At 42.8% G+C, this 13921-nt stretch overlaps 2 protein-coding genes across 3 annotated transcripts in view; one reads left to right on the forward strand and one right to left on the reverse strand.

The window, feature by feature from the left end:
• Positions 1-5870, reverse strand: part of Rprd1b (regulation of nuclear pre-mRNA domain containing 1B) — a 44830-nt gene extending 38960 nt beyond the window's left edge. For both annotated transcript variants that reach the window (XM_028786573.1, XM_028786572.1), the window contains exon 1: positions 5403-5870. In XM_028786573.1, the coding sequence (XP_028642406.1) occupies positions 5403-5553 (151 nt within the window). In that variant the 5' untranslated portion in view covers positions 5554-5870. The remainder of the gene's footprint in view (positions 1-5402) is intronic.
• Positions 5871-6040: 170 nt separating this feature from the next.
• Tti1 (TELO2 interacting protein 1) overlaps positions 6041-13921 on the forward strand; it is a 47290-nt gene continuing 39409 nt past the window's right edge. Inside the window, exon 1 of the mRNA XM_028786581.1 lies at positions 6041-6081. The gene's annotated coding sequence lies outside the window, so the exon portion shown is untranslated. The remainder of the gene's footprint in view (positions 6082-13921) is intronic.

Genomic DNA, 13921 nt, shown 5'->3' on the forward strand with positions numbered 1-13921 from the left:
AATTCCCACCCTGTGGGGCGTCCAGCCTTCATGAGGTCAAGGATCTCTTCTTCCACCTATGCTCAGCAGGGCCCTCCACTCTTACTATTCAGCTGAAGCCCTGGATCCCTCCCTAAGTGCTCCCAGGCTGGTGGTTTAGACCCTGGGAGCTGTGGTTGGTTGGTATTGTTGCTCTCCTCATGGGGCTGCAAACCCTTTCAGCTCCAATAGCCTTCACTCTAACTCCTCCATTAGGAACCCTATTATCAGTTCAATGGCAACTTGATACTTTAAAGCTACAGAAAAAGCCAAATTAAAAACAGGGTTTTTAAAACATTATAGTTTTTGGTTTTGTTTTGTTTTGAGACAGGGTCTCAATGTGACTGAATGCACATTTAGACAGAGAGATATTGAACTACACTCATTAGCCATCTAGTAATAACCTAATTTAGATAAGTAACTGAGAAGATTGTGAGAACCTATACTTATCTTAATGATTATTCAAAAGCAAAACAAAGCCAGGCGAAGAGGTGAATGCCTTTGATCCCAATACTGGGAAGGCAGTAACAGGTAGATCTCTATGAGTTTGAGGCCAGCCTGGTCTACCTAATGCTAGCAAGTTCCAAGGCAGTCAGAGCTACATATTGAGACTGTCTCAAAAAAAAAAAAAAAAAAAAAAAAAGTCAAGAAAACAGTATCAATAGTTGATACAGTGTCTTACTGTTACAAATATGGCATTACAACAAAAGACTAGAGAGATGATTCAGCAGTTAAGAACACTCCTATAGGTACACATCTTTCTCTAGGGCCTGATAAGTGTAGTCCTCACCCTTGTATTAAAAAACAAAACAAAACAACAACAAAAAACACCTTTTCTTTACAATAGATGGAGACCATTACACAAAAGCACAACCAATCAAAATGTAGTTGTGAAGTCCAGTCTCAATGAATACATCTATAAAATAAACCTTGCACCCAAGGCTCAGGGATCGGGAAAGAGTGGAAAGATTTTAAAGTTGGAAACTATACTCATAGTCTCACCAACATGATGAGCTGAAGAACAAAATAGATATGCTAACACGAACAGAGGAAAGCCCATGAGTCCTCAACCCTACACAAAGAACTACAGGCAACTAACAAATGCTGAGAGTGGGAGAAATAGTTTTGCCCAGTGAGGAACACACCAATTTATCCAGTACCAAATGGTCAGCTTGGTCAGCCCTGAAAACACACATACGAGTAAGATTATAGAGACTGTTCAGGTTATACTTAGAAATATATATGTATATACATATAGGTATGTAACAACAATTAATAAAAAAAGAAGGAATGAATTTGAAAGAGAGCAAGAAGGAGTATATGGGAAGGTTTGAAGGGAAGAAAGAGAAGGGGGAAATCATATTATAATCTCAAAAACAATGAAGGAACTAATTTTAAAAATGATGCAATTAAAATGTATGAATTAAAATAAAATGAAGAGTGAAAATAGAAAAGAGGAATAGCACTCTACTTAAACATATTAAAAGGTCTTAGTCCTCATAGGCACCTAATTACACAACCCAAAACTCAGCCATGTATGCTATGCTCACTCAGGGTTAGTACAGCTTTTCCTTTCAGAATTTTTAAAGAAATGATAACAAACTATTATTTGATTAAAAAACAAACAAACAACCTCACTCCTACAGCTGAGCTTGACATATGACTTTGATCACAGCACTTGGAAGGCAGAGGAAGGCAGAGCTCTCTCTGTCAGTTCCCAGCTAGCCAGGACTACATAGTGAGACCCTATCTCAGAAAAAGAGCAGATTGGCTGCTTTTCCAGAGGACCAAAATTTGGTTCCCAGCACCCACATGGCAGCTCACAATTACCTATTAACTAGAGTCCCAAGGGATCCAATGCCTTCATTTGGCCTAAATCACATTGGGCGCCCTAAAAGAGAAATACAAGTACTCTGTGTGTATAGGCACTGTGACACAGCCAACAAACAGCATACACTTCCCACTACTGCAACTCTGGGTACAATATGACAAAATATATCTTCCCACCTCCTTGCTGAGTGAAGTTTAAAAGATTGGCTAATCAAAAATGTTGATGTGTAGAGAAAGACTACAAAGTATTCTGGAAAAAGGAACTATTTACCTATATTGTGGCCACAGTAACAAACAAACATTAAAAATAATTCATTTTAGCCACACACACCTTTAATCCTAGCATTAGAGAGGCAAAGACAGGTAAGCCCCTGGGAGTCTGAAGCCAGTATGGTCAATGTAGCAAGTCCCAGGACAGCCAAGGCTACATAGTAAGACCCTGCCTCAAAATAGATAGATGGATAGAGCGAGCAAGCAGCTAATAGCACTGTAATACCCAACTATTCCATACTGTAAAGAAGTTCTACTTACATTCTAAAAGGACTAACTAATAATTCCTAGAAAATAACACATTAAAAACAGAAGCGATTCCTAAATGAGAGGAAATAATTTAAGTACTTTAGTGATAACTCAAAGACAGGGGTAATGTCTAAGACAAGGAAAACTTCTTCCTAGGCACAGATGGCCATTTTTAAAAACTCAGGGTAGGCTAGATCAAAAGGGGAAAGTCAGTTTCAGTATCAGAGTACAAAATCCTTTTCTATTTTAACATAGGGATGTTATCAGCTCACAAGGAAGCTGGATAGGAAATGAATATACATCTCAATGCTTGGGGAAGAACTCTAGTTCTGCAAGATTCAATCTGGGAGCTATCAACCATGGTGGCCAAGAGGCACTTAATTGAGCTAATAAAACTGAGGAACTGAATCTTCAATTATATTTATTCCTTTGTCACCATTTTAAATGTCCAATAGCCACATGTAGATAGTGACTGCGGATAGGTTATTTCTCTGCTGGTGAAATGAGCCAATTTAAGCCAAATTAGAATATATTAAAGGCTGGTTTATTGGGAAGCTGTTCTCCAGTGGACAAATTCACTGGCCCCAAGGAAGGTCAGGGAAGTCACTATGGGTGCAGGGGGTGGGGTGGAGAAAAGGGTGCTCAAGCAGACAGAAGAGGAGAGAGAGACCAAAATGTCTGGATCAATAGGGCTTTAGGAGAAGGGCAGCCCAGACCCTGGGCTGCAAAGTTCAGGGTTGGGGGTAGGTTATGCTAGGTAGAGACTGAGGGATGCTGGGAGAACCTGGAGGCCAGGTTTGTTTTGATATGTAAAATATGCACCTCAGTCCCTTGTCCCAGGTCCAAAACCAAATTGCCCTAGAGCAGCCTCCCAATAAACCTGCCTTTAATACAATCTAATTTGGTGTGAATTGGCTCATTTCACCAGTGGAGAAATAATCTATGTGTTGCCTTGTGAAAAATAGAGACACGGCTCTGAAATTGCCACAGATAGTTAAACCACGGCCATTTAGGTCCGTTCTTTAATCAAACATGAAAACATTATCAGAGGTACAACTAAACTACTAAACTAACTGCTAATAACTGTGTGATAGATACAATTCTGAATGCATTATAGGATCCTGATCAAAACAAACCTGGAGAAAGAGACATAACTAAAATGAAGTGAAGGCGAGTGGCGGGATGGGATAGGAGAGGACACAATGGAGCAAAGTGCCTCAAGTTAAGATCACTAAGGCAGGCACTAGGTACTTGAAAAAGCACTAAGTCTTGGTAGTGGTCCTCCCTGAGCCCACGTCCCAGTTTAGACCCCTGAACAAGCCACTGGTCTTGCTCTAGCTTTATCTTCCATGAAACGGGGATAAGAATGCCAGCCTATTTGCTGTGGACGGCCCATCAGACAACATTACCCATAAAGGAGCTGCAGCAGCAAAAGACTTCTCCAAATGCTATTTTCCAGGAACTCAAAGGTAAGGTGAGGAACTGAGAAGGAAAGCTTCACAACAGAAGTCTGAGATGGGCTGGTGATTTCAAGATGATCAAGAGACTCTGCCGAAGGGAATTCAGCAAAGGTTACCGACAGTTTTCTCATGTCTCCACAGATGCTGTAGATATGCTCTGCCTAAGCCCCAGAGGGCTGAAGGGATTCCTACGTCGGTAGAGCAAATCATAACTGGGAGGCTCTGCCAGAAGAGAGTCCAGTCTCCTGAAAACCCTGGAGTTTGAGGCGAATCAGTTCGAAGACTGACTATCCCACTCTCCACTTCAGTTTTCTTGTCTACATACTCATGAAATTACTTCCCACTAAGCTTCAACCCTCAGTCTTCTGCTAAGGAACCCAGTGCAGTGTGAGTTAGCACTGTACCTGTCGCTGCTCCACACCACGATGTGGCAACCTGAAGGCAAAGACCAAAGTGTACACTGGGCAGTCAACAGTCTTAACCTACCACTTCTACTGAAAACCTGCACTGTGCCCACAGCACACTAAAATGCTTACTGGATTATCCTGGCTTCTTACTAGAATCTGCTTTGGTGACCTCTGTGTTTCCCCCATCTGTAAAATTCCTATTTCAAAAGGCCCCAAGAATAAAAAAAAAAGAAAAACAAAAGAACCACCCAGTATAGTGGCACAAACCGCTAATCCCAGCATTTGGGAGACGATGCAGATGGATCTGAGTTCGAGGCCAGCCTGGTCTACATAGGGAGTTCCAGACCAGTAAAGGCTAAATAGTAAGGTTCTGTCCTAAAGCAAAAACAAAAGCAACCTGCATAAAGATAGCAGCACATGATAAAGTTATAGTAACATAAACTACCATCATCTCCATTTTCTATATAAGGAATAAAGAACACAGAGGTTAAGTTGTTGGGATAAGTGACAAAGACAGGCTTAACTTCCAGACTGTGGCCAGAAACAACCTACATCCAACACAGGGCCTGGCAAGAAACAGGTAGAGCTCTGTGATGTCGGATCCCGAAAGTCTGAATTTAGTGGCAAGTGCAGAAGGCTACCCAATTTACCGGCCTGTTCTGAAGTCTATGGATAGTAACTAACATTGACTCAAGGCTTTGTAAGTACAGGTAAATTTGTGTCAGTTTAACAGATTAGAATACACAGGCACAGGGATATGAAGAAACGTTCCCAGTATCACTTAGCTATAACATGCTTGCACAAGTTCTCAATCAGTCTGACCAGAGACAGCTGGATCTTATTCCAAATGCCCAACGCAGGGCTCCCAGCTCCAAGTACAGCCACGATTTAAAACAAACAAAAACAACTGTAGTAAGGTGTGAAGAGGAAAGCAGCTTAGCAACATCAAGTCTGGGCATTTGCGCCCTTGGAACCTCAGGCGAATATCCCATACCTTACCGGGCCTCAGTTTCCCTCTGCAAAAAATAAAATAACACTGTTTCCAATCTCAGAACCTCAATCAGAGACCCAAGCCTGCAAGGCAAGGCTTAATTAAGAAGCTAGAGGGGTGTGAGAAAGTGGATGAGAGAACACACCCATGGGAGAGCCCAGGGGTGGGGGTGATCACCTTTGCGGAGCTCGCGGTGCCACACGGAGACGATGGGTCCTGCGTGCTTGCGGTGGTGGATGAGCCACAGGGATAGGGTCTGCACACTCTGCTGAGAGTTGCTCAGCTCTGAAAGCTTCTTTTCCAGCGCCGACTCCGAGAAGGAGGACATGGTGGCGGTGGTGAGAAGCAGCCTGGGCCGCCCGATGAGACGGGGAAAGCGACTGCACTCGGCCCAGGCCTCTGCTGACAGGCTGCAGGGCTCTCCGCCGACTGACAGACAGCTAGGGGGTACCAGGTGGGGGAGGGGACAGGTCTCCGCAGTAACAGCCGCCCGCGCCGCCGCCACAAGATGGCCACCCGACCTCTCACCCCGCCGCCACGGGGTCAAAGGGCAAGGGCCACAGACGGACGCCGAGAGGCTTCGGAGCCGGAGGAAAACGGTCCTTAGGAGGCGACCGTCTCCTTGATCCTTGCTGAGGGGACTTCGAACCCGGCAGGCCGAGGGAACAAATCTAGGTGCTCGAACACCGAAAAGCGCTTTAACCGCTCGCGCCCGCGCGCCGGCGCAGTGAGCCTCACCGGAACCCTTTTTCCCGCTCCGGCAGAACCTTTCTGGCGCGGCGTGGCGCACTACTTATTCGTCATTTCCGTCTGGGGTGCAGGAGGCGGGAGAGTGAGGGAAAGACTGGAAGAAGAGGTAAGAGTGGTGGGAGTGTGAGGGAGCTAAGCAGTTTAGGAGCGTCCAGAAGCGAATCCTTAGGGAACACTGAGGCAGAAAGCGCGGGACCTGGGTGTGGGAACGGCCGCGTCGCTCTGATGGCTGGCCTAGGCCACACCTCCCTCCGTGCCTGGTCCCCCTCCCCCGCGCTCCTCTAGCTCCTTTAAAGACACGAACCCTTTGCAAGCCTCCCCACCTTGGTTCCTGTTCAGTCTTTAGAAGTGATGCCCCTTTTCTCACCGGGTGAAAGTGCGCCGTCTACTGACCTCGACTGAAAACCCCTTTTTTTGGAGGGGTGTAATGGCTCCAAGTGCTTGCTATTCAAGAATGAGGGTCTGAGTTCCCATCATTAAAAAGTTCAAGTTGGTGGGCCTGGTCTGTAACTCCAGTGCTCTGGGGCTTGCTAGATGCTTAACTCCAGGTTCAGTGAAAGACTCAATCTCAAAAGAGCTGGAGAGTGGTTGAGCGGGACAGCTGACATCCTCTTTGCGTACACCCCCAACACATACCCACAGCTTTCCTACCATTGTTGTTGAACTTCTTAGATGTGGGCCCCTCCCAGCCTAGAAGACGTTCCTATAGTTGATGCCTGGTTTTCTTAACTTCTCTGTCCCTAATATACGTGCTTTGACCCTTCACCTGGAGTACATCATGACCCTAGCTAGTGTAGTGAGAAGTTTCTTTATGCTAGACACTTTTCTTTCTGTCTTCCTTTCTTTCTTTATTTCTTTCTTTTTTTTCTTTTTTCTTTTTTTTTTTGTTTTGGTTTTTTTTTTTGTTTTTTCGAGACAGGGTTTCTCTGTGTAGCCCTGGCTGTCCTGGAACTCACTCTGTAGACCAGGCTGGCCTGGAACTCAGAAATCCGCCTGCCTCTGCCTCCCAAGTGCTGGGATTAAAGGCGTGCGCCACCACCGCTCGGCGCTAGGCACTTTTCAAAGCTATGCAGTAGGTATTATCTTCTCACAGTTTAACAATTAAGGAAACAGAAGGTTACAGAGGTGTGGTGATCACATAAGTTTCAAGCTTACATAGCTAAGATCTGAATGAAGAGAGTGTATATTAGTGTGTCCCAGCATCTGGGATCAAAGATGAGTTCATAACTGATTAAGTGAATCAACGCACAAGTCAACACCTCATAATGATACAGGTGTGGTGGTGCACACCTTTAATGCCAGCACTTGGGAGGCAGGTGGGTCTCTGACAGTTCCAGGCCAGCCTGGTCTGTGTAGTAAGTTCCAGACCAGCTTTTAAGACCCTGCCTTAAAAAAAACAAAAAACAACAACAAAAAAAAAACAACGTTAGGGCTTTTGAGACCTCATCTAAACAGTTACCGAGTACTGAGTAACTGTCCTGTTCTGAGTACCCGTGTACTAAGTCTATGTATCCAGCATGTTACTGTTTCTAAATGTCAATCCCTAATGGTGCTCTGGCATGGGGCTTGCCATCACCATTTGATAATGAGAACACATGAAATGTGAGTGAGTAACCTATCCAGAGCTGCCCAGGCATAGTGAGGAAATGGCAAAACTAGAATTCAGTCAAGATCTGAATCAGTCAAGTTGCCTGATCCCAAATTCTTCACATATTAGCCAAAGGCTCCTTCATTCAGTGAATAATTTCTGAGCATCTGTGTCTGAAGCACTGTTCTGGGCAAACAAACTGTTTCTGTCCTTGGGAGCTTGCCTTCCATAGAAGAGGAAAATAGGCATGCAAGTATAAAAAAAAATGAATCAAAAATGATTTGCATAAAAATCCATGAAACCAAGGGGGTAGAGAATACATGGACTTGAGAAAGTGTAAGTTGCTCACTTAGGAGTATGTTATGTATGCCCTTCTGAGAGGATATAGTAACATTTGGTTGCTTGCAAGGAGTTAGAGAACAAGCCATAAGCTGCCTTTCTAGGTAGTAAGAAAACCAAATTCACACCCTTGTTTGCAATTTTGAGGACTTGAGAAGATGGTATACCAGAGTGATAGAAACCAGAAGAATAGTTAGACATAAAGCCAGAAGAGTAAGGGGGGACTGTGTCACATGGGCACAGTTAGGCACAAGTAAGGGTTTAGTGTTCTCTGAACGGGCAGTAGCAAGTGAAGGCAGAGTGCTTATTCTTATTGCACTGTACTGTTGTGACATTTGCATGCAGGCTTTGCTTACATAAGCAAGGCTGTATGTAGGAGATAGGCGTGGTACAAGAAAGACTGGAAGATCAGGTTGTCAGCTGTTGTAATAACCCAGGTAAAAGGATGCCGCAGACCAGGATTGTGCCTGTGGAGGAAGCACGAAAAGGATAAAATATGGAAAAAGAGATACTTTAAAGGAAGAGATAACAGGATTCACTGATAGACCGGGTTTAGATATGAAAGGAGATAAGGGTTGGCCCTAGGAGTACTGACCTAAGCAACTAGGAGAATGGAGTTTCTGTTTACTAAGGACAGACAGACAGACAGACGTGTTTGAGCATTGGAAATGGCAGAGTGGACATGTTTGATTGAAAATGATTATCTAGGAACCAGTCACACTGTCTGGGGAATTGGTTCTAGGACACATGCACCCACCACACACAGGTGCCACGTTATGTCTAGCTTATATATAGTATAATATACTATGTATGTAAATGATGTGTAAGCACTGTAACTACTTTTTAAGAAATAAGTAACACTAAGGAACAGACTACATGTTCAGCACAATCACAGGGTTTTTGGTTTTTTTTAACCAAATAATTTTGGTCTGTGCTTGGTTGAATTGGTGGTTTGGGATTCACAGGTACAGAAGGCCACCTATACAGGTACATAGGGAATTGGATTTATCAGTCTGGAGCTCAAGGGCAAGTTCTGAGCTACAGAACTTGTAGGAGTCATAAAAGAAAAGGTGCAGAGAGAGGCTGAGGCTCAGGACATGTCACAGTTGAGAGGTCTGGAAGATGGAGGTGATGTGGTTGTGCAGCTTAGCCTCTTCACCCTTTCAGCATTAATTCTAGTGGCTGGATTGTAAATATGGAGCCAGCGTTGACTCTCTGAAGTAACTTCACTTTGTTGTAATTCATAACTTCTTATGTACTGCTGATGTGGATGCCCTGTTATTTAGTTTAGGACTTGGGTATCTGTAGACATGAAGGAAATTAGTCTTCAGGTTTTGTTGTTGCTGTTAATTAATTTTGTGTGTGAGTTCACACAGGTATGCCTAGCACTCCTATGAATGTCAGAGGACATCTTGTAGAAGTTGGTTCTCCCCTTTCCACCATGTGGATCCTGGGGATGGAAATCAAGCAGTCAGGCTTGGTGGTAAGCGCGTCTACCTACTGAGCCATTTCTTCAGCAACCCTCCCCGCTTAAACCCCTTAAAGTGTTTTTGCTTATGTTTGATTCCTTTGTGTGCATGGGTATCTGTGTGCATATGTGCATATGTGCATGTGTGCATGCCCATGTTGAGGTCAGAAGACAACTTTTCAGAAGTAGACTGGCCTCAGATGCACAGAGATCTCTCTGCCTGCCTCTCCTCCCAAGAGCTGAGATTAAACGTTTGTGCCACCAAGCCTGGCTCTGACCTTAGTGTTTAGCTTTGGTACTGTTTTGTGTTGTCTTTGGTTTGAGTGTTGGCATCCTGCTGACTTTAAAAAATGGAAGGTGTTTCTTCATCTTCTCTTTCTATATTGTGCAGAATTTGTGTTTGTTCATCTCTAAATGTTGGCTAGAATTTGCCAGTGAATTATTTTTCTCTTTTTTTTATAATGAGGTTTCAAATAACAAACTTGTATTCCACAAAAGTTGCAAAGCCTTTCCAGTACTCTTTCCTAATAAGTTATTGTAGTGATTTTATTTAAGCCAGTTTGTCCCTGCTGTGGTTTGGATGTGGGTTGAGGGTTCTCTGATGCTTCGTGCGTTAAAAGGTATTCTCAGTTGTGGGGCATTAAGCGAGTGTGCACTTTGGCAGTTAGAGGTATGGCTTTGGGGAAGAGTGTTAAAGTGGAGCTCCCTTGATCGAAGTAGCTTATGATAAGGAGAATACCAAACAGGTGTACACATGCACTCTCTGTCTCTTGTGTGATCTCCTGTGCCACTTCAGGAATTTTAAGACCATCATCACCTAGCACATCCCCTGGACCTTGTACCTCCAGAGCTAGGTAGTCTGCCTGTGAATGTGCTTTAGTTGTATAGCCTTTTATTAGAAACTGAAATACAGGTGTCTTTTGAACAGCATGAGTGGTTGATCTTCTGTAACTGCAAACTTGCTATATTCTAAAATAGATTATTTACAAATGCAATTTTTAATCTTCGTGTATAGTGTATGTGTAGTATGTACATGTTCATGTGTATGTATGAATTTGGGTGTCAGGTGTCACAAAAAAAAACCAAACTTGTATACAATTTTTCACAACTTTCCTGAAAGTGGAGTTTATGTGCACACGTCCAAAGAGTGTAGTAAATGTTTTCTGAGTTATTATCAAAAAACTGCCTGCCATGACTCTTTTACATTGTTATCTTTAAAAAAAAAAAGATTTCTTTTTTATTTCTGTGTATTTGGGGAGGGGGAAATATACACACATGAGTGCAAGTGTCTGCAGAAGCCAAAAGAAAGTGTTGGATTCCCTGGAGCTGGAGTTAAAAATATTTGTAAGCTACCTGACATGGGTGCTGGGAACTGAACTTGGTTCTCTGAACTGCTGAACCATCTCTATCCCCATTGCCAATTTTTTTTTTAATTAAAATGTTTTTATGCCAACCTTCCTTCTACGGGCTCAGCTGGACTCATACTCATGTATTCTTCTGTGAAAGTGTTTAATAATAATGCCCCAATGAGTTGTTTCCTCCTACAGTATTACAGTATTTCTTCAGGTAATTACTAGAAGATTTAGAGTCTAATTGTTTAGAATACTCCATTTCACTTTTATAATTTCAAGGATCTGTAAATCTCCCCCTGGGATTCTTCATAGTAACTGTAATAAAATCTTGGACTCCAGGGGGCAGAAACCAGAAAGGGATGGAAGAAAAAAAAAAAAGTGGAGAGGTTACTGGAATCCATTAGATAGTGGATAAGAGTTCCAAGTCCACGTTCAGAGCTCTGCTGGCACAGAAGTAATGGTAAATATATCCTGTGGGTACCGGTGGATAAGGTGAATGCATTCCAGTACTATGCTATCTCATGAATTCCCATCCACCATAGCTCTCCACAAAATTCTTTGTCAATATGAAGCTCATACAGAGATGCCGTGTACCTGTCCACACTAGAAAGCCCACAATGAAAGAGAGCACAAGATGTGGAGGTCCGAGGATAGAAACACCCCCAGTGGTAGCTGGACTCATTTGTCTAAGCATAGGCAGCACAGGACTCACAGTGTGCAATCCTACATGAGTTGCAGCGATGGCTCCAGAAGGTCTTTTTGTAAACAGCACTGGTGAAAGCCACCCTTCAGGCTCTGGTAAGGAGCATGGGTGATCTTGAAGCAGCAGAGTCACTGCAAAGTTACACCTCGTCAAGAATGGAGCTGCAGTGGGAAGGTCTCTGCCTTCTGGGATTTTAATATAGAAACAAAAATCGGACAAACACTGTCTGAGTTTTCAGATTAATTTGAAAAGTTATTTGTGGTGTTCTTGTGTTGTCCTTGTAATGTGCAAAACCTGCCCTACTATTCAGTTTAATCGCTGCTGTTGATGTGTGATGTTCTCTCTCCTGCTCTCACTCTCTTCCCTTTTGGTCTTGATATAAGTTTGTTTTGTTGATCTTTTCAAAGATCCAGTTTTTGTTTATTGACTTTGTTTTCTTTTCATTAGTCTTTGCTTTGGATCCTTGTGATTTTTTTCCTTCTGCTTGTTTGAGGGCTAGTTTACCCTTTTTCTCCTAGAATCTTAGGAAATGAGTTTTGATTTGTTTGCAGCCATTTCCTTTTTCTAATACATAACAGTATTATAAATTTACCTCTGGGGTGGGAATATATAGTTCAGTGGTAGAGTACTTACCTATCATGCGTGAAGGCCTAAGTTCAATTCCCAGCTCCCACAAAATAAATTAAATAAATAAATAAATAAATAAACTGCTTCTTGATGGTTATAGGTGTTTTTGTTAACTGGATCCTCTCTCTCTCTACCCCACTCCCACCCCCACATGGGCTCTGGTTTCACACACACACACACACACACACACACACACAGAGAGAGAGAGAGAGAGAGAGAGAGAGAGAGAGAGAGAGACAGAGAGAGACAGAGAGAGACAGAGAGACAGAGATAGAGAGACAGAGAGAGAGAGACAGAGAGAGAGAGACAGAGACAGAAAATATGACAACTTGAACCTTTGTGCATGCTAAACTAGTGCTTTACCGATCTACAAGTATGTTGCCTGGCAGGCCTGGGACTCAGAGACCTGCCTCTTGAGGGCTTTGGTTAAAAGTGTCCACCACCACTCCCTGTTGCTGCACTGTCTTGAGTGCTGAGTTACAAGCATATGTCACCTCCCAGGGGAAATGCTATATGTTTGTTTCATCCATTTACTTGGTTTTGTTTCTCTTCCCATGCCTTCTTTGTTCCATGTGTTGTTTGCTTGTCATGTTTGTGAGGCTTTTCCAAACACCCTCCTAGTGATCTCAGACTTAATTCCATTATGCTAGGAGAATATCCTCTGTTTGGTTTCAGTTTTTTTAAATGTGCTGAGGTTGGAGGCTGGGGAGATGGCTTTGTAGCTAAGAGGGTGCACTGCTCTTGCAGAGGACCTAAGTTCAGTTCCCAGCACTGAACTCCATAAAATCCTCATCCACTGAGTAGCCCAAGCCTTAGGAAGGTAAAGTGAGGACCACACAGAGAACAGGTATTTGACGAAGGATTTGTTTCAAGCACCCATTCAACTTTTATTCATGTGAGTGTTTTGTCTGCATGCATGTATGTGCACACATGTGCCTGCTGTCCACAAAGGTCAGAATAGAATGTTGAATCCCTTGAAACTGGAATTGCAGATAATTTTCAATCACCATGTGGGCACTGGGAACTGAACCTAGGTCCTCTGCAAGAGTAACAAGTGCTTTTAACGGTAAAACCATCTCTCTAGCCCTATGACCTACCTTAGTATTGTTCTGTGGGTTCTTTAAAAAAAAAAAAAAGTATATTCTGCTGTTGTGGGGAAGAGTGTTGTATACCTAGCATTGATCTTGGGGGTGAGGGGGGACTCCTGCAGTGTCCTTGTTGATGTGTAATTTCTTCATTGTCCCTGTTGATTTTCTGCCTGGTTATTTATTAGTTGTTGACTGAGGAGTGATGATCCCTCCACTTGTTCTTATGCCTACTTTGTAGCTTTCTTATTTTTATTACATTTGTGAGCTGTTGTTTTATGCATGTAATTTGGAAGTGCTATTTCTTAGTAGATTTACTGCTTAACTGTTATATAATGTTCCTTTCTGTCTCAGGTAACCTTGATCTGAAGTCTGTGTCTAATAGAGCTCCTATTCCTTTAATTAACATTTGCATGGTAATATCTTCTCCATCCTTTGGCTCTCATCCTACATGTAACAATAAGTTATATAAAGTGAATTTCTTGTAAACAGTCTTACAATTAGTTCACAATTTAAAATCCATTCTGGCAGTCTCTGCCTTTTAATTAGTATTTTGAGCTCTTTATATTTAACGTAATTATTGACATGTTAGAACTCAAGTCTGCCTCTTGGTTCTGTTTTTATTTCTGTTATCTTTTTTCAGCCTTCCCATAGGCTGCTTGAACAATTCTTAGAATTTCATTTGAGTTACTTACGATGTTTTTATATCCATGTGTGTAGCCTTTTCAGTGGTTATTATACCGTATAGGTTTGTAACTTACCAGTTCTAGCTAGGAAGAAGGCC

The sequence above is a fragment of the Grammomys surdaster genome, unplaced genomic scaffold (assembly GCF_004785775.1).
Source record: "Grammomys surdaster isolate TR1022 unplaced genomic scaffold, NIH_TR_1.0 125561, whole genome shotgun sequence".
In the NCBI taxonomy this organism is placed as follows: domain Eukaryota; kingdom Metazoa; phylum Chordata; class Mammalia; order Rodentia; family Muridae; genus Grammomys; species Grammomys surdaster.